A 26,938-nucleotide genomic window follows, 5' to 3' on the forward strand; every position below is an offset into this window, starting at 1 on the left:
AGTAGAGATGGGGTTTCACTATGCTAGCCAGGATGGTCTCAATCTCCTGACCTCGTGATCCGCCCTCCTCGACCTCCCAAAGTGTTGGGATTACAGGCGTAAGGCACCACTCCCAGCCTCTCTGCCCGTCTTCTAATGCTACTGGTTTATTCCATATCTTTTAGAATGAGCTTGTCCAACCCATGGCCCAGGGGCTACATGTGGCCCAGGATGGCTTTGAATGCAGCCCAACACAAATTCATAAACTTTCTTAAAACTTTATAAATTTTTTTGCGATTTTTAAAAAGGTCATCAGCTATCTAAAGTGTTAGTGTATTTTATGTGTGGTACAAGACAATTCTTCTTCTTCCAACGTGACCCAGGGGAGCCAAAAGAACCCCTGTTCTAGACATTCCTGTTTCTGGCCATTGATGGCATCTTTTGAACATGTATAATTCTTCTGTCATTTCAAAAGGATTTAGGGAAGGAGCAGGTCTATTAAACGGAACTATAAACATTAGACCTTGGATTAGGTCTATTAACTGGAACTATAAATATTAGACAAATAGCTTGACTCAGTGGTGGTTATAGAAAAAAATAAAGATCTGGCTGGGTGTGGTGGCTCACGCCTGTCATCCCAGCACTTTGGGAAGCTGAGGTGGGTGGATCACCTGAGGTCAGGAGTTCAAGACCAGCCTGGCCAACATGCTGAAACCCCATCTCTACTAAAAAGAAAAAAATTAGCTGGGCATGGTGGCAGGCACCTGTAATCCCAGCTACTCGGGAGACTGAGACAGGAGAGTTGCTTGAACCTGGGAGGTAGAGGTTGCAGTGAGCCGAGATCACGCCACTGCACTCCACCCTGGGAACAAGAGCTAAACTCCTTCTCAAAAAAAAAAAAACCCCATTTCAAAAAGAAAAGAAAAGAAAAGAAAAATACAGATCTATAAACATTTTAAGGAAACAAACTCTTCTGAAAAAATTCATCACTGAAGTATGACAGAGGAAATTCACTCCAAGCTACGTAGGAAATGTAGGACAGCAGAGTTTAATGGGCACATAACCAGAAGGAATTTTAATTCTTTAAGAAATCTGGGATTAAAATGAGTACTATCAAAAAACTATTGCATCCTGAGCCTAGCATAAAGCAGGCACTTAATTATTTAACTGAATGGATGACATTGTCAGAAGTTTTCTGGGATTGAATCCAAGCTAAATATCAAATGTGGTAGAGAACATTCCGATTTATAAAACCAGAAATTCTACCTAAAGCTAGAGCTCATCCAATCCAAACACATTTTTAGTAGGCCCATTTTGAACCAGCGTGCAACTCGAGCTATTTCTCTATGTCTTGTTGTAAGAGAACTTCAACATCTCCCAAAAGGTGGTTCTTTTTAGTTGGTTTTCTGTTTTGTTTTGTTGTTGTTTTTGCCAGAGTCTAGCTGTCACTCAGGTGGGAGAGCAGTGGTGCAGTCTCGGCTCACAGCAACCTCCACCTCCCAGGCTTAAGTTATTCTAGTTCCTCCGCCTCCCGCCTCCCTAGTAGCTGGAATTACAGTCGTGCGACCACACCCACCTAATTTTTTGTATTTTTAGTAGAAATGGGGTTTCTCCGTGATGCCCAAGCTGGTCTCAAACTCCGGACTTCAGGCGATTTGCCCGCCTTGGGCTCCCAAAGTGTTGGGATTACTGGCGTGAGCCACCTCACCAGGCCTCTTTTTACTTTTCAATATCTCACTTTATTTAAGTAAAAGCTGCTAATATAAGTTTATATTGGACACTAACCAGAGAGTAACTTTGATACTGGTAAGGTAACACTGTAAGTTAGGTGAGTTGCGAAGTTTTTTTTTTTTTTTTTTTTTTTTTTTTTTGAGACGGAGTCTCGCTCTGTTGCCAGGCTGGAGTGCAGTGGCGCCATCTTGGCTCACTGCAACCTCCACCTCCTGGGTTCAAGCAATTCTCCTGCCTCAGCCTCCCAAGTAGCTGGGACTACAGGCGTGTGCCACCACAACCGACTAATTTTTATATTTTTAGTAGAGACGGGGTTTACGCCCTGTTTGCCAGGATGGTCTCAATCTCTTGACCTCCTGATCCCCTCTCCTCAGCCTTTCAAAGTGCTGGGATTACAGGCATGAGCTACCGCGCCCGGCAAGTTGTAAAGTTTCGTAAGAAAACTTCAAGTGGCAAATGCTGATTAACTTTCTGGAGACCACCAAAGGAGAGGAACAAAATAAATTTTTTTTTTGTTAGGGCTCATTTTTTTAGAAAATAAACTACGACTCTGGCAGGGAGAGTCTGCTTTCAAAAAAGTTCCTTCAAACTTTAATTTGCATACTTGTTAACCTGGGGGATGTTGCTAGAGGCAGATTTGATAGGGCAGGTCTGGGATGGTCCTGGGAGTCTGCAGTTCTGAGTTCTGGCAGGTGCTACTGGCTTGTCGACCACACTTTGCGTAGCAAGGGTATAAACTCTCATCCAGCTTAGGTGACTTAATCGTTTTCAATTAATGATTTGATCTAAGTGTGACTGTTGTTTTGCAACGAAAGACAGTTTCCAGAAAACATCAGTACTGGTAATTTCCCCCGTTTTCAAACACGGGAAAAAAATACAACTCAACTCTGAATTGTAGCTCCAGGCTCCACAGTCAGTTCTTTCCTTCCCTCCCTCCCTCTCTTCTTTCTTTCTTTCTTTCTGATGGAGTTTTGCTCTTGTTGCCCAGGTTGGAGTGCGATCTCGGCTCACTGCAACCTCGCCTCCCGGGTTCAAGCGATTCTCCTGCCTCAGCCTCCCGAATAGCTGGGATTACAGGCGCGCGCCACCACGCCCAAATAATTTTTGTATTTTTAGTACAGACAGGGTTTCACCATGTTGGCCAGGCTGGTCTCCAACTCTGATCTTACGTGATCCGCCCGCCTCGGCCTCCCAAAGTGCTGGGATTACAGGCGTGAGCCATCGTGCCCGGCCCACGTGGGTTATTTCTGAGGCGGCTTTGATGGACCACAATACACACCTATGACCTTAGGGCAGGTGTCAAGGTGCTGGCGCTGGGGTCGGCTGAGAAGAGCTGCGGGGACACGGGGGATGCCCAGCCGCCCTCGGCCGCAGACGTCAGCCCTTTCCAGGAACTTGCGGGCCCGCACCCCCCGCGCGCGGCTGCCGATTGGCTGGGATGGCGCCGGGCGTGACGTCAGGGCCCGCCCCACCGCCCTCCGGCCCCGCCCCTTGGGGGGTGGCCTGGCAGTTTGGTCTGGAGCAGCTGAAACCGGTTTGAGCGTAAGCGTTTCCTGCCGCTCGGCGCCGCGGCAGGCCGCCTGGGGGAGCGCTGGCGAGGCGCGGACGGCGGGCGCACGGTACCTCTGCCTGTGGTCCTCGCTCTCGGGCGGGGCGGCGGCGACGTGGACCTGCGGACTAGCGAACCCGGCAGGTGAGGCGGCGAGCCGGGTGCGGGGGCCGGGCGGCCGCTCACGTGGCGGGCCGAGCTGTCAGGGCGGCCCGGGACGCGGCGGGGCTGGGGGCGTCGGGGCCAAGGCGCGGGCGGGGTCCTTGGGCCGGGCACTGCCAGCGGGGGAACGGCGGCCGGGCGTTCGCTGCGCTAAACCGGTGGCTGGGACGCACTCGACTTTTATTGTTCACTGCCGCGCTTCCGCTAGGCTGCATGGGGCTTAGTTCCCTTCTAAAAAATACGTGGAGCATTTGAGGCGTAGCAGGGTAAGTGGAGCATAGGACCACCGCAAATATGCAGAGTACTGAGTCCGGGAACAAAGACACCAAAAATGCAGGTGAGGTCCTCTGGGGACATCCCCTGCCCCACAGCGGTCCCCTGGCTCACCGCCGCTCTGTGTCCCTAAGTTACTCATCGTGTTTTGACAACTGCTTATTTTCTGAAATTGCCTGGACACGTAGTCTAGGGCATGCTTGTATAATTCAGTTATTCCAAGAAACCAAAGTGCCTTTCCTAGGAAAAGGTTCCAGGAATAGTCATGAGTGCCCTCGATACAATTTTTTAGGTCGGTTGCCCCTTCTCTCCAAAGCTCTACTTTTCCCAAAGCTCTTCAGACTGCCTTGCTGAGGTAGGAGAGAGAGCCTCAATCACTTAAGTGTCTTATCAGCCCTCTACCCAGACTCCACTGGCCCGCTGGAAAAGAAATCGGGCATGAATTGTAGAGGATCTTCCACCTTAAGGCAGCTGTTAGTCTTAGTCTGATGTAGACCTGCATAGAGGAACTGATGGAACCGAGCAGGATGTTTGGACCCGATGTTTTTTCTTCACACTCTTCTGTCGCTTCCTCCCATTTCTGCACAGCTCTCACCCACTACTCTACCCCGTCATGCTTCCCCTTGCTACGTTTCTGACGAGTTGTGACTTAACTAAGAAATAAATACAAGGTATTAGTCTTTTTTTTTTTTTTTTTTTCAAAATTCCTAATGTCATGGATACAAATAACACCAAGCAAACAAGAAAACTGCACATGGTGCAGTCCATTCCTGATTTAAGAACTAGGAAGAACCAAGAGCTAGAGAAAACCAGTATTCTAGACAACATTTAAATCTGCATAATAACGACATGGGAAAGCTGGACTCTGAGAAATAATGACCACAAAAGAAAACTCATCGTAGCAAATTGAGTAAAATTTGATACGTACATAAAGTACATCGATGAATCAAATCTTTATGTATGAGTTAAAACAGGAAAAAAACGCATGAAACATAGGCATGAGAATAATATCACGATAAAATGAATGGAAAACATTTGGAAAAATGTTACTGCATTGTTTAGAAAGGTGATCAAGGAATTAACTTGGTTTAATTAAACCTATTCCAGAAACACTTTCTTAATAAAGACCCGTTAATGTCTTAACATGTTTGATTAAGATATTGGCTTCAAGTATACCGGAATCAGAATGACAGTCACAACTTATCAGAAATGTAGCAAGGGTTGTAGTGATCCTTCACCAAGATGAGCAAAAATTAACTCAGGGAAAGGTAGGCATTTTATATATTACTTTATTTAGCTAGTTAGGAGGATCAAAGCTGCCAAGGCCTAGGAAAGGGCAAGGATAATTGGAAACAGTTTTTTTCCTTGAAAAAATTCAAAGGAAAACAGAGATGTTCCTTTTAGCCAGCAAAACACTTTAGCTAAAAATATCTGACTTCAATTTAGCTCTAAAGTAAATGTCCCTGTACCTTGGTTTACTTCATACCCCTTTTGTTTCCCAGGCTGGTAAATCAGTAGTGTCACGTGTGGGGAAAGTTTGAGGAAAAGAACAGAGTAAAATTTATTTTGTCAGGTAGTGTGAACTCTGAAATTTTTTAAAATGTAGATTACCATGTCATATTTTGCTAATTGCTTGAGTCCTTTAAAAAGGGTTATTTAAATACTCCTCAGAATCTCAGATGAGAATGCTGTTTAGTCTTTCTCTTCAAAGATTACAAAATAGATGTTATGTTTTCAAAAACCAAAAAGCAGAGGCCTATCTCAGGAAGTGTAGTCTATATGTGAGGTAATAGGTGAGTTGGTTACATTATCTGGTCAGCTCATGTGCATACAATGACTAACATTTTTCATCTTACTCTTGTTTTTATGTATATCCAGAACTGACCTTCGCTTTCCAAGTTGGGATTTTTTTTTTTCCTTGTTTAGAAGAAGATGTATGGGTGGGTGCATACATTTTTTGTTCCACAACACAGTCGTTTTTTTTATTTGGTCACTGCTGTTTTGGTGGTAACTGGATGCCAAAATTGTATACTTCAACGCAGCACCAGACTTTTGGCCTCTGTCCATAATCAAGTAAATTGCATTTGGAACAGCTCCCAAGGCTTTTATGTGGTATGGTATCAAATTTGGAGAGGGAGGGCGTTCAGGGTGGAAATCAAACCAGATTGCTTGACTTTGGTAAATCAAGTGGAAGATGATGCTTTGTTGACTTTTGGAGAGGTTTTCTGGGAGGTGTTTTTGTGCTTGTGTGTATAGCTTTGTATAGTACATTTACTGCAGCTGTTTACTGCTAAGTTACTGTAGTCACTCTTCTAAACAACTTTGAGAATAAAAGACTCAGTTTTTATAATCAGTTCATTTCCCTTTTATTAAATTTACTTAAGTTTTCCATTTGCCTTAATGCAGTAGAAATCTAGAGATAATTTTGTACTAGCTGTTGATTTTGGTGCATAGAAATAATATCTGATTTCCATTAGGTTGATTAAAATAGTTAGTTAAAATTAGTCAACAAATAGCAAAATACCAACTATTTAATTACGTATATGAGGTTGTCCTTAGTTGAGAACCGCAGCAGTAAACACCAAATGAAAGGGCACCTTATAGGTTAAGATTGAAGTTGGTCATTCAGCCCTTTTGATGGGTGATGGACTATTTGCTCTCTTAAATTTAATTCAGTAACTTAAGTGTCAGGCTTTTTTTTTTTTTTTTTAATTGAGACAGAGCCTCACTCCATCACCCAGGCAGGAGTACAGTGGCACAATCTCAGCTCACTGCAACCTCTGCTTTCTGGGTTCAAGTGATTCTCATGCCTCAGCCTCCCAAAGTGCTGGGATTATAGGTGTGAGTCACCATGCCTGGCCACCATATTTACTCTTAGATGCAGAAGGTAGTATAAGAAATTATTTTAGAAATTATTTTGATGAAGGGAAGGCTTTTTTTTTCCTTTTCTTTTTCTTCTTTTTTTTTTTTTTGAGATGGAGTCTCCCTCTGTTGCAGGGTGTAGTGGCATGATCTCGGTTCACAACAACCTCTGCCTCCCGGGTTCAAGTGATTCTCCTGCCTCAGCTTACCGAGTAGCTGGGACTGCAGGCACGTGCTACCACGCCCAACTAATTTTTAGTAGAGATGGGGTTTCACTATGTTGGCCAGGCTGGTCTTGAATTCCTGACCTCATGATCCACCTGCCTGGGCCTCCCAAAGTGCTGAGATTATAAGGAATGAAGCCACCACGCCCGGCCTTTTTTCTTTCTTTCTTTCTTTTTTTTTTTTTGAGACAGAGTCTCGCTGTGTTGCCCAGGTTGGAGTGCAGTGGCACAAATTTTGCTCACTGCAACCTCTGCCTGCCAGGTTCAAGCGATTCTCCCGCCTCAACCTCCTGCGTAGCTGGGATTATGGGTGCCCACGACCATGCCCAGCTAATTTTTGTATTTTTAGTAGAGACAGGGTTTCACCATGTTGGCCAGGCTGGTCGACCTTAGGTGACCCACCCGCCTTGGCTTCCCAAAGTGCTGGGATTACAGGCATGAGCCACCGTGCCTGACCAAAGGGAAGGTTTTCACTAGTGTAGTATTGTGTGTTCTAACCAAAATGGTAGAGTTGCCAAATAGGGAATTTCGTATCCAAATATGACATGACTCCACACTAGTGGTCTTGCGCTCTGTGAGATGAATATTTGACAATGTATATATATATATATACACACACACATCAGTGTTACATTTTATAATTGATGTAAATGTGATGATACATAGTTTATAGCTAACATGGAGCCTGGACTCTTGGCCCTCATCTCAACCTGAGCCCATTGATGTTTGGAGCTGGACAATTAATTATTTGTGGAGGGCTGTTCTGTGTATTGTATGGTGTTCAGCAGCACTCTTTGGCCTTTACCCGCTAGATGCTAGGAGTGCCACTCCCAGTTGTGACAACCAAAAATGCCTGCTGACATTACCAGACAATCCCCTGGAGGGCAGAATTGCCTTTGGTGAGAACTGCTGGTATAAATCTGTCTACCTTGACTGGGAAGTGTGGTTAATTTTGCGTAGCAGTGTTCATTAAATGACTCGGGGGGAGGGGAAGGGAGCAAAGCAGAACTGGAAACGTGACTATGGAAGGTAGCTATGCAAGGTACTTTAGAATTGTTTTGTAAGGTAATATATAAATGCAAATGAAATTTAAGCTGGTAATGTTCATGATGCAGAATAAAGATGTGATTGGAATTCTTGTAGGAACATTGGTGGGTTGGGGGCAAAGGTTTTTTTGGGAGGTGTTGGAGAAGTTATGTAGAAATGGTGTGTCTTTGGATGGAGTATGTTTTCTGTCCACTTAAATTATGTAAGTATCTCAAAGTATATTATATGTATGTGTGTATTAATCTATTTTTTATATTCCTTTAGGTATTTAAGTTAGTGGATGGGAAACAGATTCCTTTGACAAGAAAGAAATGAAAAAATTAGCGATAGTTGTTTTTCTTCTCTACCACAGTATTACCATGGTCAGGAAAGATAGGGTTGAATTCAGAACAGCTGCTTATCAGAAGAGAAAGTATGTAGCAAGAGAATCTTGACAACTTAAAAAATAGCAAGTTTGGATACTTTGTTTTACAATGTGTATTTCAGGCATGCATTCTGTCTTGTTTTCTTTTTGGGCATACATTCTTAAAGAATAGCTTTGTAGCACTAGGCTTCAAACTTGCTAGATACTTCCCAAGTAATTGAGTCACTATATATATAAGGACTCTGAAATTAATCTTTTTATTTTTTTGCTCATAATTGAGATTCATTTTCATTTTTTGCTTTAATAAAAAAAAGCTTTATTCAGACTGTGTTTTGTTTTTTTGAGACAGGGTCTTGCTCTGTCACTCAGACTAGAGTACAGTGGCACAATCACAGCTCACTACAGCCTCAACCTCCTGTGCTAAAGTGATCCTGCCACCTCAGTGTCAATCTGTAGCTGGAAGTACAAGCATGCTCCCCATGCCCGGCTAATGTGTGTGTGTGTATATATGTATATATGTGTGTGGGTGTGTGTGTGTGTGTGTATATATATATATATTTATTTTTTGGAGCTATAGGACCTCACTATGTTTCCCAGATTGGTCTCAAACTCCTGAGCTCAAGTCATCCTCCTGCCTCAGCCTCCTTAAGTGTTTGTATTACAGGCATGAGGCACTGTGCCTGGTTTATTTTTTGCTTTTTCACTTGTTTCTTCTCCCCCCCCCCCCCGCACTAAAGTTACTTTAAAACAAACCAAACAAACAAAACCGTACCATAGAACTGCAAAGACATTAAATATTGCTTTTAAAAATATAAATGGTTGAAGTTGTTTCTTGATGGTGGCTATCTAATGCTAATATTTTTATACTGTAAGTTACTTTTTTTTTTTTTTCCTAGCACAACATTATAAAAGAAATCCATCAGAATGACACCTTCTCAGGTTGCCTTTGAAATAAGAGGAACTCTTTTACCAGGTATTTAAAAAGTTTTACTTTAAAACAATTAAAATTAAATTAGCATGTTTCTTATCTGGATTACCTTAAATATGGAGTTGCTATTAAAGTGGACCTGATTTTTTAGATGAAAATATCTATAGGTCCTGCCTGATATCAGAAATGTGCTGGGAGCATAGTAAGCACACCAAAAACCTCCTCAAACACCGTCATGTTCTCATGTTTTCCCAAAAAAAGCTGTGAATTTATACTTAACTTTGCACAGGACAGAGATGGTTGGGCTGTGGTTTCTAGGCAGCATTAAAATGAAGGAAACTTTGCTAGTGCAAGAAGTTGGGAGGCCAGGCGCAATGGCTCATGCCTGTAATCCCAGCACTTTGGGAGGCCAAGGTGGGCAGATCACTTGAGGTCAGGAATTCAAGACCAGCCTGGCCAACATGGTGAAACCCTGTCTCTACTAAAAATACAAAAATCATCCGGGCATGGTGGCACATGCCTGTAATCCCAGCTACTTGGGAGGCTGAGGCAGGAGAGTTACTTGAACCCAGGAGGCAGAGGTTGCAGTGACCTGATATCATGCCATTGCACTCCAGCCTGGGTGACAGAGCCAGACTCTGTCTCAAAAAAAAAAAAAAAAAAAAAAAGAAAAAGAGAAAGAAAGAAGGATAAGTTGGTGAAACAATTGGCTGGGATAACCTTGTTCCTATGTGTGAATATGTTTTTAGCCTCGTATTTTTTACAGTCCCTTAAAGTGCTGTGAGATAATTTTAGTGTAAGATAGCATGTCAAAGCCGTGTCACACCTGGGCTGTCATAAAACTGAGGTACCTCTCAGTTTTATGTACTCTGGCTATACAGGCCTTTCAGTTCCTTAAATGTGCTGCATTCCTTCCTCCTTTCTTCCTCTTTTAGGACTTTCTCAAATGCTGTGTCCTCTGCCTAGATCTTTGCCCACTCTCATACTCCCTCTGTTCCTTCTCTCCCCTGTCCCCACTGCTAGCCTCCAGATTTCACTAGGTTAGGGCCAGCTTCCCGATTCCACTAGGTTCTGGCCCTATTTTATAGCACCTCTTGGATATTTTCTAGAATTATTTGAGTGACAGATTGTAAACTCTGTTGAAAACGTGACTTTTTTTTTTTGAGACGGAGTCTTGCTCTGCGCCCAGGCTAGAGTGCAGTGGCACGATCTCAGCTCACTGCAACCTCCGCCTCCTGTGTTTAAGCAATTCTCCTGCCTCAGCCTCCTGAGTAGCTGGGATTACAGGCGTCCATCATGGCACCCGGCTAATTTTTGTATTTTTAGTAGAGACAGGGTTTCACTGTCTTGTCCAGGCTGGTCTTGAACTCCTGACCTCGTGATCCACCGCCTTGGCCTCCCAAAGTGCTGGATTACAGGTGGGAGCCACTGTGCCCAGCCTCTTTTTTTTTTTTTTTTTGAGATGGAGTCTCACTTTGTTGCCCAGGCTGGAGTACAGTGACGTGATCTCGGCTCACTGCCACCTCGGCCTGCCAGGTTCAAGCAATTCTCCTGCCTCAGCCTCCTGAGTAGCTGCGATTACAGGCACCCACCACTACACCCAGCTAATTTTTTTTTTTTTTAGACAGTCTTGCTCTGTTGCCCAGGCTGGAGTGCAGTGGTGCGATCTCAGCTCACTGCAGCCTCGGCCTCCTGGGTTCAAGCGATTCTTCTGCCTCAGCCTCCCGAGTAGCTGGGATTACAGGCGCCTGCCACCACCCCCAGCTATTTTTTGTATTTTTAGTAGAGATAGGGCTTCACCATGTTGGCCAGGCTGGTCTTGAACTCCTAACCTAGTGATCCGCCAACTTTGGCCTCCCAAAGTGCTGGGATTATAGGCGTGAGCCACCATACCCGGCCTGTGCCTGCTAATTTTTTATTTTCAGTAGAGACAGGGTTTTACCATGTTGGCCAGGCTGGTCTTGAACTCCTGACCTAAAGTGATCCGCCAGCTTTGGCCTCCCGAAGTGCTGGGATTATAGGCGTAAGCCACCGCACCCAGCCTGTACCCAGCTAATTTTTTATTTTCAGTAGAGACAAGGTTTCACCGTGTTGGCCAGGCTGGTCTTGAACTCCTGACCTAAAGTGATCCGCCCACCTCAGCCTCCCAAAGTGCTGGCATTATAGGCATTAGCAAATCACACCTGGCCTTTTTGTATTTTTAGTAGAGACAGGGTTTTGCTATGTTGGCCAGGCTGTTCTTGAACTTCTGGCTTTAAGTGATCTCCTTGCTTTGGCCTCCTAAAGTGCTGGGATTATAGGCATGGACCACTGCGCCTGGCCCACATGTATTTAGAGCCCTGAAATCTGAATGACTGTCACACTTGGAATTTTAGTTAAGTTTTAGGCAGTCCAAGCTAACAAAATGTTCATGCAGGTGGCTAAAGCTGAGTACAATTCTAGTCTTACTAGAGCGGTGCCTCAAGCTTGGAATCCCAGCTGTTCTCAGAATGTGGAGGAGTCTGTCTTGAGCCAAATTGGCAGTTGGACTCAGTTCATTATCTTTTTCTTTATGAATTTTAATTGTATTCAGAATGTGTTGATATTTAAGTCAGAGACTTCTACATACTTTTATCCAGGTGTGTTCTGCTAAATATATAAAATTTAGCAAGAAGAGGTGGTAGCTATATGTTGGCTTTTAAAGTCTATTGATAAGTGTTCAAAAGAAATGATAGTCATTACTTTAGTTAAGAAGTACTAGATTTTGGCCAGGTGGGGTGGCTCATGCCTGTAATCCCAGCACTTTGGAAGGCCAAGGCAGGCAGAACACCTGAGGTCAGGAGTTCACGACCAACCTAGCCAACGTGGTGATCCCATCTTTATTAAAAATACAAAAATTACACAGTCATGATGGTGTGTACCTGTAGTCCCAGCTACTAGGGAGGCTGAGGCAGGAGAATTGCTTGGACCCGGGAAGTGGAGGTTGCAGTGAGCCCAGATCATGCTACTGCACTCCAGCCTGGGCAACAGAGCAAAACTCCATCTCCAAAAACCAAAAAAGAAGTACTAGATTTTCCAACTATGTAAGTCTTTGTTTTGATGGGTTTTTAATTACATTTCTGCTCTCTCATGATAGTTTTGTTTTTGTTGTTTTTGAGATGGAGTCTTGCTCTGTTGCCCAGGCTGGAGTATAGTGGTGTGATGTCGGCTCACTGCAACCTCTGCCTCCTGGGTTCAAGTGAATTCTCCTGCCTCAGCCTCCCAAGTAGCTGGGATTACAGGCACCTGCCCCCACACGCCCACCTCAGCCTCCCAGAGTGCTGGGATTACAGGTGTGAGCCACTACACCTGGCCTTGATAATGTTATTGATGTGAAACTTATTAATAGCTACTGTTTGACTTTCTAGAAAATATTAATGACCCTTTAGAGTACTGATAGACATTTAGTGTTTGCCTGTTAAAATTGGAAGCTGTCTTGAAAGCAGAGACTGTGGTTTTATCCCATGTGTATTCTTGGATGCTTGTTACTGGCTCAATGACTAGTTGAACAGATGAAGAAAACATCCGTATGCCTTCCGCCTTTTCTCTGGCTTTGGTTCTAGAAAGGTGAGTCGAGTTAATAGGCAGGTGTTAGTGAGTGGTAGGTACCTGGGCCCAAACCTATATCAAGTGAGGCTCCTTCATCTCTGCTAAAGGAGGCAGCACATCTGGTTGAACTAATGCAAACTTCCCTACTTGTCCCACTATGACTGATTGTTCTGTTTCTTTAGGAGAAATTTTTGCAATATGTGGAAGCTGTGATGCTTTGGGAAACTGGAATCCTCAAAATGCTGTGGCTCTTCTTCCAGAGAATGACATAGGTGAAAGGTGAGTATGGAAATGTGAGGTTACAGAATAACTGTGACATTAACCTTAGGATTTTAGGGGCTTTTAAGATATCTTGGTATTTTTTCTTTTAGTTTTAATTTTTATCATCGTTATCATGTTGCATAGTTTTATGAGTGAAATAATTTTACAAAATGTGTGTGGTAAAAACAGGTTCCTTTCTTACTGGTAATCCCCGCCTCTCAACCACTTTCATTTCTTTTTTTTGTAATTTATTTTTTATTTTTACAATTCAGGATAATTGAATACACTTTTACTTCTTGACTGGTTTTTTAGGTACTTACCACCATAGTTAGACAGGGTCTCGCTCTGTCACCCAGGCTGGAGTAGGGTGGTGTGATCCTAGTTCAGTGCAGCCTTGAACTCTTGGGCTGAAGCGATCCTTGCGCCTCAGCCTCCTGAGTAGCTGTGACTATAGGCACCCATCACCATGCCTAGTTAATTGTGGGGTTTTTTTGTGTTTTATTTTTGGTGTGGAGATGGCATTTTTTGTTTGTTTTTTGGGGAGTTTTTTTTGGCGCAAAGGTGGTGTCTGGCTATGTTGCCCAGGCTGATCTGAAATTCCTGGACCTAATACCCTCCCACCTTGCTTTCTTATTTAAAGAAACATTTTAAGGCATTATCATTTGTCTTGTCAGTATATATTCTTTTCTTTTTTTTCATTTTTTCTGATTTATTTTTTTAATTGTCAGTACATATTCTTGATAAGAGATCTAATTTTTGTATTTGCCTATAAAAGTATTTCCTTGAAGTATGTGGTGTTAAAAGGAGCTGAGAGTGGAACACATACTTAGATGTCTTAGCTAAAATAAAGAAATGTATCCACTAGTGGCATTGAATCCATCAGTAAACTTAGTATGGGCCCAGTGGATGGAGAAAGGTAAATCTAGGTGTCAGCCATTCTTCTGCAGTTAAGTGTGAGCTCAGGCAACTAATGTCTGTAGGCCTCAGTTACCTCATCTACACAGTAAAGGCGTTAGCATAAATGAGTGGATGTCAGCAGAGGTGGTGCTTACCCCACTGTGGATAGTTGGAAGTGTTATAGGTTTTCCTAAATAGCATACAAGTATATCCAGTGCCCGATTAGGTGATTGCTAAGGCTCTATTTTCCTGTAGAGCAGCATGACTTAAAATGTGGCCTGTGCACCAGTACCAGTCCAAAAGACTTTAAAAAAAAGTCAATCCATGATGTGAGAAATACAAAAATTGAGAGCAAGCATTTAGAAATGGGTATAGCAGTTTGACTCCATGCATGTCACTGTGGGCACATCTCATTGAACTGGGTATGTAGATGAGAATATTGGTCACCAAACAGGTTGAGTAAAGGAAACAAAAACTGCTGGTCATTGACAGCAAATAGTTTGAGGAGCACCGGTGGTAAAGCAAAGGAAAATAACAAAGGAAGGTAAAACAACAGTAATGGAAGCTAAGGGCAAGAAAATAAAAAAACACGGAACTCCCTTTTTTCTAGTTTGTCACTAGTATCACACATTTTCTCAGCCGATTCTCAGCTCTTCTTATAAGAGTTCTATTGGTAAATTGTATTATTTAAGTAGTATATATTCTTTACTAGTCTTTCAAAGACTAGTATTTCCTTCAAGTGGCTGTTTTTTCTTTAATTTTCAGATCAGCCACTCTGGTCTGAAGTGAAACCTCTTAGCTTTCTGAACTTGTCTCTAAAACACACCCTTGCCTGTCCTAAGTCAGTTTCAGCCAATTTGGTCAAAAAGATATGAACAGGATAAGACACTTAACAACTTTAAGAGGACCAGTTGTTCATATGTTGCTCATGTACAATGAAATAGAGCTGATTCACAGGTGGCAGATAAACAGTGTTTTACAAGGAGAAGGGAGTAGATGACACAGAAATCCGTGTGCCTTTAGACAATATTCATGAGTTTTAGAATTGTGTTTCTTTGGAATTTTAATGTGCTCTACATCTAAGTCTGCTGTGCCCCTCTCTTTCAGGGAGCGTCTTAAGCTTTCTCTTACCAGCTCTCCCTACCCACAGGCGCATAGCAGCTAGAGCTTTCCTGGAATTTTTTTCTACTTATAGATAACTTGAAGGTCATGGTATCGTTTCCTAATACTGCTGAAGATGTGGGTCACTTGTGGTTTCATTTGCCCTCCTTGTAGATTTTATGGTATTTTGGGAAAGATACAAGGGCAATTCAGAATTAGGCAGTTGCACTAAACTACCACATGACTATCCGTCTTTCCTGGTTTTGATTTAATTTCATCAGATTATTTTGTCTTCACCAAACAGTGCTGATTCTTTCTTTGAATTTTTTTTTTTTTTTTTTTTTTTTGGAGACAGAGTCTTGCTCTGTCGCCCAGGCTGGAGTGCAGTGGCGCGATCTTGGCTCACTGCAAGCTCCGCTCCCGGGTTCATGCCATTCTCCTGCCTCAGCCTCCCGAGTGGCTGGGACTACAGGCGCCCGCCACCATGCCCGGCTAATTTTTTTTTGTATTTTTTTAATAGAGACGGGATTTCACTGTGTTAGCCAGGATGGTCTCGATCTCCTGACCTCGTTATCTACCCATCTCGGCCCCCCAAAGTGCTGGGATTACAGGCTTGAGCCACTGTGCCCAGCCTTTTAAACATTTTTTTAGACAGGATCTCACTCTGTCACACAGGCTGGAGTGCAGTGGCGTGATTTCAGTTCACTCTAACCTCAAACTCCTGGGCTCCAGTGATCTTCCTGCCTCAGCCTCTTGAGTAGCTAGGTGCACACCATCATGCCCAGCTAATTAAAATTTTTTTTATAGAGATGAGGTTTCACTATGTTGAGACCCAGGCTGTTCCTGAACTCCTGGGCTCAAGCTTCCCTCCTGCCCCACCCTCCCAACGTTCTGGGTGTAAGCCTGGGTTCTGGTTCATTCTTAAATTTGCCACGTTTGCTTAGACAAGTGGAGTAAAAAGACTCTCGCTGCTTTGCTTTCTTTATCTCTTATTTTCATTTAGTGGTTCTTTACCAGGGATCACATTAGAATCACTTGGGAGGACTTGAAAAAAAGTACACATACCTAGATCCTGGAAATTGAGAAATAATGACTGAGAGAGTGGCTGCAGCACAGTTTTCAAAGCTTATTACTAATTCTACTCTGCACATCTGGGGCTAGTTTCACATGTTCCAACTGACTGTTTTATAGATGAGGTAGTACTGGGAATTTGCCCCCCCCCTTTTTTTTTCCTTTTGGGGTAGCAGAAATGGCAACTTTCTATTCTGAATTGGAAGAGTCTGTCTGGAAACCTCTGTTGAAAAGAATTCTGAGGTTTATTGGGGAAAATTAGAGAACATGTGCCAAGCATTTGCTATTCTTTTTTTGTTTTTGTTTTTGTTTTGAGATGGAGTCTCACTCTATCGCCCAGGCTGGAGTGCAGTGGTGTGATCTGGGCTCACTGCAACCTCGGCCTCACGGGTTCAAGCGATTCTCCTGCCTCAGCCTCCTGAGTAGGTGGGATTATAGGCGCATGCCACCACGCCCGGCTAATTTTTGTATTTTTAGTAGAGATGTGGTTTCATCATGTTGGTCAGGCTGGTCTTGAACTCCTGACCTTGTGATCCGCCCACCTCAGCCTCCTAAAGTGCTGGGTTACAGTTGTGAGCCACCATGCCTGGCAGCATTTGCTATTCTTGCTTTAAAGCAGTGATTTTTATTTATTTATTATTTATTTATTTATTTATTTATTTTTTATTATACCTTAAGTTCTGGGGTACATGTGCACAATGTGCAGGTTTGTTACATATGTATACATGTGCCATGTTGGTTTGTTTAAAGCAGTGATTTTTAAAAATGTACATACCTTAATTAAAAAATACTTTATTGCTAAAAAATGATACAATCATTTGAGCCTTTAGTGAATTGCAATCTTTTTGCTGGTGGAGAGTTTTGTCTCGATGTTGATGGCTGCTAACTGATCAGAGTCGTGGTTGCTGAAGGTTGAAGGACAGTGTCAATTTCTTAAAATAAAACAATGGGCTGGGTGTGGTGGCTCACGCCTGTAATCCCAGCACTTTGGGAGGCCCAGGCGGGCGCATCATGAGGTCAGGAGATCGAGACCATCCTGGCTAACATGGTGAAACCCTGTCTCTACTAAAAATACAAAAAGTTAGCCGGGCATGGTGGCGGGCGCCTGTAGTCCCAACTACTCGGGAGGCTGAGGCAGGAGAATGGCGTGAACCCGGGAGGCGGAGCTTGCAGTGAGCCAAGATTATGGCACTGCACTCCAGCCTGGGCGACAGAACGAGACTCCATCTCAAAAGGAAAAAAAAAAAAAAAATTGAGGTTTACCACATTGATTAACCGTTCCTTTCATTGAAAGATTTTTCTGTAGCATGCAATCACCGTAACAGATATAATAATAACAAAAAAGTTTGAAACATGAGATTTGCCAAACTGTAACATAGACACGAAGTAAGTACATGTTGTTGGGAAAATGGCACTGATAGACTTGCTGGACTTAGGTTTGCCACAAACGTTCAATTTGTAAAAAACACAGTATCTGTGAAGTATAATAAAGTGCAATACAGTGAGCTATATCTGTATTTAATTTAGGAGCTAAGATTGTATCAGAGTGAGGACAATGCCCTAAAACCTGTCTTAGCAGAACCAGGTAGGGTTAAACTACTCATACTGAATTAAGGTTTGGTTAATGGTCTATGACAGGGATTCTCAAAGTGTTCATAAAAGTTACCTGGAGGTGGCCGGGCATGGTGGCTCACGCCTGTAATCCCGGCACTTTGGGAGGCTGAGGCGGGCGGATCATGAGGTCAGGAGATTGAAACCATCCTGGCTAATGCAGTGAAACCCCATCTCTACTAAAAATACAAAAACAAAATTAGCCAGGCATAGTGGTGGGTGCCCGTAGTCCCGGCTACTGGGGAGGCTGAGGCAGGAGAGCGGCATGAACCTGGGAGGCGGATCTTGTAGTGAACCGAGATCGCGCCACTGCACTCCAGTCTCGGCGACAGAGCGAGACTCCATCTCAAAAAAAAATAAAAATAAAAATAAAGTTACCTGGAGGCTTGTTAAAATACAGATTACTGGGCCCCCACCCCCAGAGTTCCTAATTTAGTAGGTCTGAGTGGGGCCTGAGAATTTGCATTTCTAAGAAGCTCCCAGCTGCCAATGATGATCTGGGACCATGCTTTGGATACCACTAGTTTATTATTTGAAGCTAAAAATCAGTTACAGTAATGAATTGTAGTGAATTCTTGACCTTAAGGCAGCTATTGAGTCAAATCTTTAGTTTCTGTTAGAATAACATAGTTCAGAGAAAGACACTGGCCTGAAACAAGGTACAGGTTCTGACTGCTTGTCTAAGGAATAGCCAGAGCCTGGGTAGAACAGTTTAGAATAAGGGATAGTCAAGAACAGGAGTGTAATTCATGTTTATCTCTCATTTGTAACACAAAAGCTGTGACCCAAAGTCTCTTATCAGCCATGTAACATCCCTCACTAAATGGGAAGTCAGAGAAGATTCTGACTGTGGCTTCCACTTTTGTATGACCTGAATTTTCTGTTTGGAAACTTATCCTGGCTCTTTATATGGCTGGTTCCTTCTCATCATGTAGATCTCAGCTCAGACAGCGCTTCCTCATTAAAACCTTCCTTCCTTTTAAAAGCCTCCTCCAAAACTTCCTTGTGTCTATCTTTTTTGGTTATTTTTCTATCTACCCACACAGCAAAGGAAGCTCTTTGAAGATGAGGCTGTTTCTGCAATATATACTCCTGTGTTCCCATTGCCACAGAGTAGGCCTGTAAAATTTTGTGTAGGAATAAATGAGTGATATTGGTCACATGTTTTATTTGAGGGTTTTTGTGAATTAAGAAGTCTTTATGCACTGTAGTTTGATATTGATGCTGCTGCTTTTAATTTTCTTTCTTCACAGCATGTTATGGAAAGCAACCATTGTACTCAGTAGAGGAGTATCAGTTCAGTATCGCTACTTCAAAGGGTACTTTTTAGAACCAAAGGTATGTTTTCTTTATCTAGTTTCCAATTTCTTTAGCACTTCCTTCAAAAGCAACTCACTTAAGTTTGAAAACGTTCAAATTAAAATGCATTTGCTTTGGTCAAATAAGGAATAGAACTCTTGATTAATAAAATTTACCAAAACCAAGGAAGTAGCCACTTCAGAGGCAGATGATGTCTGCCATGGAATTTTAAAAAGACGTAGTAAGTATGTTCTGCAATATTCTTATGAAATTGGTTTTAATGTGTTCTCTATAAGTGTACATTTTCAGTAACTTTTGTAAACTAGTTAGGGACCACTTGCAGAGGTTTTACTTTTGGTTTTGTTTTTTAATCCTTGTGTGGTGTAAATACATTTAGAGAAGTATATAGCCTGTTTTAAGTGAGTAATTAAAAAAATTATTTCACAGCAGCCATCTCTTAGTGGCTGTATTAACTCTGATCAAAATTTAATTGATTCTTTTTAGATTTTTTCAAAGATTATTGATAGACCCCTATCTTTTCTGGAGGCCTTTGGGATTATTTATTTTAAATCTGCCTGTTCACAATTCATTATTTTGGGATTGTTTTCATATTCAGAAAAGAAAAAAAAGTTAATCCTTTTCCATTTATTCTAAAGATACTTATTTGCTGAAAGGATTCTTTTCCTTCAGATTTTTACCTTTGACACCCTTGGGCTGCATAGGAACAAGGGTTTAGGCAGGGGTCTAGAAAACAAATCATGGATTAGATCTTGTTAAAAAATGTATTTTCTTTGGGAGTCATTAAGTGTTTTTGTTACATGTGAAAAATGCAAGCAGCCACTGTTACCTCGTTCTCTTAGCCACCATTATACAAAGAAAAGAGAAAAAAATGACAAACCCACTTTAGCTGTCTTTTGCACCTATTACGTTTCTTATTCCAAGAATATTTTGTGAATACCCAGTAATTGAACTTAAATTACATTGTGGTTGATCATTGTGTTGGCTTTTCTTGACAATGGTTTCACTTTAACTTAAGAAAAGGGCATCTCATTGATTTGGCATGGGGTTATGCATCATGGTAAAGTTCTTTAGTATAACTTAAGCAATTATGTATAAATACGTAGGTCATAGACACAGCAGGCTTACCTGAGGATCCTGGTGTATGAAGTTTAGCTTTGTAATATGTGAAACCAACTAAATTTTACTTAGAAAGGGGAATATGGATGAGAAAGATGATAATGAGTTATTTGGGCATAGTTTTCTAAAGTAAGACTATTGTCAACACAGGTCAAATTAAGCCAACCTAAGTATTTATCCTCTTCATTGAAAATGTAACCAAAAGCAGCAGATCAGTCCAAAATACCTTTTGAAAAAATTGGCAAGAAGTCTGCTTAACAGTAAAAACAAGTTTTTCCCCTTGTAATACTTGCAAAAGTTTACAGTATGTGTTGGTGAGTGTGTTTCTTTAAGTAGGTGCTCTGTATCGTGTACACATGTACCGTGTGATGCAGGGGCTGCCACGGTAAGTATGTTTTTCATGGAATCGAGTAAATAGCTACATAAAATCCCATGCATATGGCTACAGTTTTTTTCTCCACATGCCAGCTTAATGTGACACTTTAAAAAAGTCGGTGGCGCTTTTTAAATAAAGCATTTTTAATAGAAGTATTAGGAAACTTTATCTAGTTGTACATTGTCAAATAATAGAAGTAATGTGCAAGGCAGTTTAAATTGTGAAATGATGTAAATTATTGGAATACATAATGTTACAAATATAAAAAATGATAGGAAAATAAATAATGAAAGCATTAAAAAGCTGAAATGGGAGAAAGGTTAATGTTACTGGGTTGAAAGTTTTAGGAGGTAATCTACCCAGGCAGTTTTGGAACTAAAGCTAAAAGTTTTTGCGATTATGAACAAGCCAGTTGACCTTTAGGCTTTAGCCTCCTCATCTATAAAACAAAAGGTTTGAGCTATAGATTTTTAGATCCTTTCGTTGCAAAATTTTATTGAGTAAATGAAATTTTATCATTCATATTTTTCTCCCATGCATTGCTTTTTCTGGCATATTCCTTTTAGTTTAGAAGAGTCCTGAAATCCTTTTTCTCACTTTTTCACAGCTACATATTCTCTTTGTGAATTAGGATAAGGTGTTAATATGTTACATTTTAAAATAATTTCACAGATGACAAAACAAAATATTATCTTATTTGAACATAGCACACAAAAGTAGTGAGTATTCCTGGAATGAAAACATTGGTATGAATCTGCAGATAGTCCTGATGTCACATCTTCACCAAAGATACTTTTTGAATTAACATGTAATTTCAACATTTTTTTTTCCGTGTTAACCCCTCTTTGCTTGTGGGTAGAATTAGGGATGTTTCCTTATAGTGAAATGTTAGCCAGTTTTTCATTATATCCTTTGAAATTTTTCCTTCATTTTTGTAGAAATACATCTTTCTTTTTCAGCACATGTCTATGTTTCTGACTTTCATAGTTGCTAACATTCACTTAGATTCATTGCAAACTGTCTTATTTTGACCTCTATCTCCCTTGAGTTTTAAGTCCTTTAACAAGATGATCAGTCACCTGCGATAGATAATTGTTTATTTTCAGAATAGTCTAGTTTGTCATTTTGTACAATCGTTTATTAGTATCTAAAATTCTTCTGAATGGTAAATACTGTCAGCTGTTAACTTGAGATTTGAACATTCTCAGAGAGTCTGTTGGCCTAGCTTCCTTTGCTTTACTCATGCCTAGGTGACTATTTCTTTTACTGGTTGTACTAAAAATAGAGATTTTTTTTTTTCTTTTTTTTTTGAGATGGACTCTTGCTCTGTCGCCCAGGCTGAAGTACAATGGCGCGATCTCGGCTCACTGCAACCTCCGCCTTCTGGGTTCAAGTGATTCTTCTGGCTCAGCCTCCGGAAGAATCAATCTTGGGAGGCTCAGCTTCCCAATCTGTAGCCGGGATTACAGGCATGCAACCACCATGCCTGGTTAATTTTTGTATTGTTTTAGTAGAGACAGGGTTTCGCCATGTTAGCCAGGCTGGTCTCGAACTCCTGACCTCAGGTGATCCACCTGCTTCAGCCTCCCGGAGTGCTGGGATTACAGGCAGGAGCCACCACACGCAGCCTTGATTCCTTAGACCCCCCCCTTTACATTCAGTTTGTTTTCAAAATTGTGGAAGGATAACAATCAGTAAAAGTTTTAAAAATTTGTGATATATGCAAGCAGTGATATTACATGGCTAGCTAATAATTTTGCTTGGTGATTTGTTAAAAAACAAACTTCCAATCTACATATTGGATAGTCTTATTTATTTCTCTCAGTGCTTGGTATAACTGAGTGATGTCAGTAACTGTTTAAGAAAACAATCATGAAGACTTACTCTTGTGGGAATAAATTTTTAAAAATATTTTTGTTAATATGCATGTTTGGAAACATTTCTGCAGTCGTCTGACATTATGTATACTAAATTGTGAAATAACTCTGCCAGTACTGTTAATGGAATATTGTCTTAGATTGACATCATTACTTTTTTCTCCAAAGATCTATCTCCCATGTTACTCCAAAAAGCTTAAAATTTTGGCAGACTTTGTCAGAATGTTTTCTTTGAGAACTGTTTTCTTTTCGTAGATCTTAAAGAATAAGTTATTACAGATAATATATTAGAAAGTATTGCATGTACAATGAGACCAGGATTAAAAAATAAATAAATAAAAGGATTGCATGTTTTGGAGTTATCGCTAAGATTCTGAATTTCCCAATGCTCAGTTGTTAGTTTTTATTTATTTATTTTTTTGAAGTGGAGTTTTACTGTTGTTGCCCAGGCTGGAGTACAGTGGTGCGATCTCAGCTCATTGCAAACCACCTCCCGGGTTCAAGTGAGTCTCCTGCCTCAGCCTTCCGAGTAGCTGGGATTACAGGCATCACTGTGCCCAGCTAATTTTTGTATTTTTAGTAGAGACAGGGTTTCTCCATGTTGGTCAGGCTGTTCTTTAACTCCAGACCTCAGGTGAGCCACCCGCTTTGACCTCCCAAAGTGCTAGGATTAGACGAATGAGCCACCACGCCTGGCCTGTTAATTTTTTTTTAAGGAAGTAAAGCTGAAAATTTGATTGCCTTCTAAAGTTTAATAAAGTAGGTTTAACAACTTTGGGAATTCAGTGTATTTTAAAACTAGGTTCTTTTTTTTCTATATTGTAACAGTTTACCAACCAGTGTGTGTTTGTAGTCTGAATGATGATAGACATAATTCTGTCATCTGTTTACCTGGCCCTTTGGACTGTTCCTCAAATATGCTACTCTCTTCAAGTCTAGGTAGTTTTATGCAGTTGAGTAGTGGGTAGATGAGAGTGGAGTTGTTAAAATTGCTACTAAAATATGTTCCCTATCAAATTTAATCCAAAGGACTATTCTTACCTGATTAAAGATACTGCTGTCAATAGTCTATAAAGTTCCCCTGACATCTGAATTAAAACAAACTCTCTGCTATGCCAACTGTATCTCTTTTTGACATTTAATATTATATTCATAGCACCCTTTTCTTTTTCTTTCTCTTTTTCTTTTTTGAGACACAGTCTCGCTCTATATTCCAGGCTGGAGTGCAGTGGCATGATCTCAGCTCACTGCAGCCTCTGCCTCCCAGATTCATGGGATTCTCCTGCCTTGGCCGCCCAAGTACCTAGGATTACAGGCATGTGCCACCATGCCCAGCTAATTTTTATATTTTTAGTAGAGATGGGGTTTCACCGTGTTGGCCAGGCTGGTCTCGAACTCCTGACCTCAAGTGATCTGCCTGCCTCGGCCTCCCAAAGTGCTGGGATTACAGGCATGAGCCACCACGCCTGGCCTATATTTGCAACTTTTGAGGTTTAGAAAGTTTGATGTCTAAAAAACACATTTAAAAAATGTTTCAGGAAAAATATTATAGTAAACATCATCTAGAATTAAATTGATTTTCTTTTTAGTATAATGGATATGAAAGTCACCATATTTTTAAAAGAGCAATTTCACATTACATTTTTTAAAAATCTACGCAGTCTACCAATTAAGGTGAACTGTTATAGCAGGGAAGTATTTAGCTAGAGAAAAAGATAATTTTATTTAGTATCCCAGAATTAATGATTTGAAGAAATATATAGTACTATTTTAGTTTTTAAACTTCAGAAGTTTGAGGATTTCAGAAAAGAATTTAGCCTGCTTATTTTAAGTGACAGGACTATTTCTTGCATTTAATACTTAATAATTTGCCTAATTTGTTACATATTTGTTATTGTTTGGCTTATTATCAAATTTAATCAATATTAAAATCCTATGGAAAGTATAGGAGAATATTTTAGTCCATTATTAATGCCTTCTAAAGATAATAGAGAAGCTTTTATGTCTAGGCTTTTTAAGAGTATGTATAGGCTGGGCACAGTGGCTCACACCTGTAATCCCAGCACATTGGGAGGCTGAGGTGGGCGGATCACGAGGTTAGGAGTTCCAGGCCAGCCTGGCCAACATGGTGAAGCCCTGTCTCTACTAAAAATACAAAAATTAACTGGGTGTGGTGGCACGTGCCTTTAATTCCAGCTACTCAGGAGGCCGAGGCAGGAGAATTGCTTGAACTCAGGAGGCAAGGTTGCAGTGAGCCAAGATCATGCCATTGCACACTAGCCTGGGCGACAGAGCAAGACTCTGTCTCAAAAAAAAAAAGAGTATGTGTAATATAATGCCTAGAAAAAGGCTCAAAGATTATATGTGAAAATGTTGATAGTGATTATCCCTAAATGGTATGATATGGGTGAGTTTTGTATTTTCTTTTTCCTTCTCTGTATTTAATTAAATTTCTTCACAGAACATATAACGAATAAAATACCTTGTAAGATATAGTTTGAAAATGTGCTTCCAAAATCTGTATTTAAGAGTTTTATTTCAGCATGTAATTACAACTAGTGAGTTTCTTTTTAAAAATAAAAGGAAAATTAGAACACTTAAATTTTAGTCTTTTAGGTATACTCAGGGAACCTTGCATGGTTATTCACTATTGTATGTGTTATCAACACATAACTTTATGTTCTTTTTTAGTAGGGGAACTTGATAATGGAAAACAGTATGAGGAATTGTCACACTGTATGAGATTTTAGACTAAGGCATAAGAATGGAACTGGATGTTAGTTCCTCTTTTATCACACTTGCTCTTCAAGTTTACCTGGCCACGTGTCCCTTCTAGAATTTCCTGTGTTCTTTAGAAACACTGGTTCCTATGATATGAGAAATCTTCCTGTTTTTCACTTAGTATTCTTAATTAAATGTAATAAAGAACTTTATTATGCTTGTTAGTTCCTTGAGTAGCCTGTGATAGTTGCTCTTGCAGTACTTGTTCCTACTATTTTTACTATCGTAGGCTTTTTCTAAATGCATAGAGCAGGAGGTACATACTTATCTAGCAATACCTCATTGATGTCTGACATACCAAAGAAAGTATATTTGATATTTATCTTAAGAATTAATATCAGTTAAAAATGAAAATTTCTTTGAAACAATTGAATATTGTAGGCAGATTTAGAAATGGGTTTGAGACAGTTCTGTGTGCCAGTTCATCTCATTTTTCTTTGTTTACTGCCTCTAATTTTCTTCCAGCATTTCATCGTGTTTTGTGATCTGGTACATTCTTGACTTTTGGCATATAATATTGATAATAAGATGAATCTTTTGGTCTCATATTTAGTATAAGATTTAGGCCACAGACATCTAATGGAGTCATGGGTAGAAAATAAGATATAAGAAATTATTGCAGACGTTTAACTTTTAAATTGCAGACTATCGGTGGTCCATGTCAAGTGATAGTTCACAAGTGGGAGACTCATCTACAACCACGATCAATAACCCCTTTAGGTATGGGCATTAACTGCATCTGTTTGAGGCATATGCATAAAGTTACTAATATGCTGCACAATGGCTTAGTGGGATTTAATAAATTTTTATTCTAAAGTTTAAGGTCAATGCATTGTCAGTGCTACAAATTTCACTGAGCATTTCATGGATCTTTCAAAACTGAACAGTTTTTAATTGCCTTTTAAAATAAACTTTATTATAAATGTTTACCTAGTTATTTTTGTTTTCTTGGGTTAGATTAGTTTATGAAATATTTACTTTCATTTGGAATGGTTAGAAAGTTTGTAAGATAGCATTCTTCTTGACCGAGCATCCATGGCTCTATTTGTTTACTTGCCCAGGCTTAGAGAACATTTGAAGAAAAAATTAATCCAAAACAAAGATTCTTAAATTTTTAGCTTTGAATATTAATAGAGTAAGTTATTCTATTTTTTCTTTTCTTCTTAATTTTTTTTTTTTTTTTTTTGAGAAACTGGTAAATACTTGAATAAACTTGTATGAATGAATTCGAATTTCTTAAATTCCCTGCTGGCTCTGCTAGAATTGCTACTCAGAAAGTTGTTTTCTTTTAAACACATTATCCACTTTTCTTATTCTTTAATATGGCATTTCTCTTCATACAAGTATTTTTGAATTTCCTTGTCCATATTGAAAATAGAATTTGAAGTTCATTTCACATACATTAAATTACCCACATGTATTCATCTATAAATTGACTCAGTGCTGAGAAACATATCTTTTAGTTTCTAGGTAAAGTTAAAATTGAAAGATAACTGGATGCTAGTTTTCTGGTTTAAATTAGAAAGCAGTGGGAGTTTCTGCTTTACCCCGGAGTAAGGACACATCTCGTTTAAACAGTATCTCATTCCATCCTCTTTATTGGATTTTCTTTTTGTATGTTTTAATACATTTTTGATACTGTATTTAGGATTTTTATGACAGTATACTTAAAATTATAATATTCCCATACTGAGGTTGGAACTTACTAGGTATTGAATGTTTTAAAAAAATTGTATTTTAAAGCATCTTGCAGTTAAATATATTTTATTATGAGAAGTGGGATGGTTTTGTTTGTCTTTTAGAAAGGAATGTATACTTTGAGAAATATAACTTTTGAACTT

General features: G+C 40.3%; 1 protein-coding gene across 2 annotated transcripts in view; it reads left to right on the plus strand.

The window, feature by feature from the left end:
* The first annotated feature begins 3,205 nt into the window (after nt 1–3,205).
* GPCPD1 (glycerophosphocholine phosphodiesterase 1) overlaps nt 3,206–26,938 on the plus strand; it is a 61,701-nt gene continuing 37,968 nt past the window's right edge. The window contains exons 1-5 of one of the 2 annotated variants that reach the window (XM_008018866.3): nt 3,294–3,403; nt 9,088–9,164; nt 12,869–12,965; nt 18,881–18,965; nt 25,742–25,817. In XM_008018866.3, the coding sequence (XP_008017057.2) occupies nt 9,116–9,164; nt 12,869–12,965; nt 18,881–18,965; nt 25,742–25,817 (307 nt within the window). In that variant the 5' untranslated portion in view covers nt 3,294–3,403; nt 9,088–9,115. Of the gene's footprint in view, nt 3,404–9,087; nt 9,165–12,868; nt 12,966–18,880; nt 18,966–25,741; nt 25,818–26,938 lie in introns of both variants that reach the window. The other variant, XM_008018857.3, reaches the window with a different exon arrangement.

Source organism: Chlorocebus sabaeus, chromosome 2 (assembly GCF_047675955.1).
Source record: "Chlorocebus sabaeus isolate Y175 chromosome 2, mChlSab1.0.hap1, whole genome shotgun sequence".
Lineage (NCBI taxonomy): Eukaryota > Metazoa > Chordata > Mammalia > Primates > Cercopithecidae > Chlorocebus > Chlorocebus sabaeus.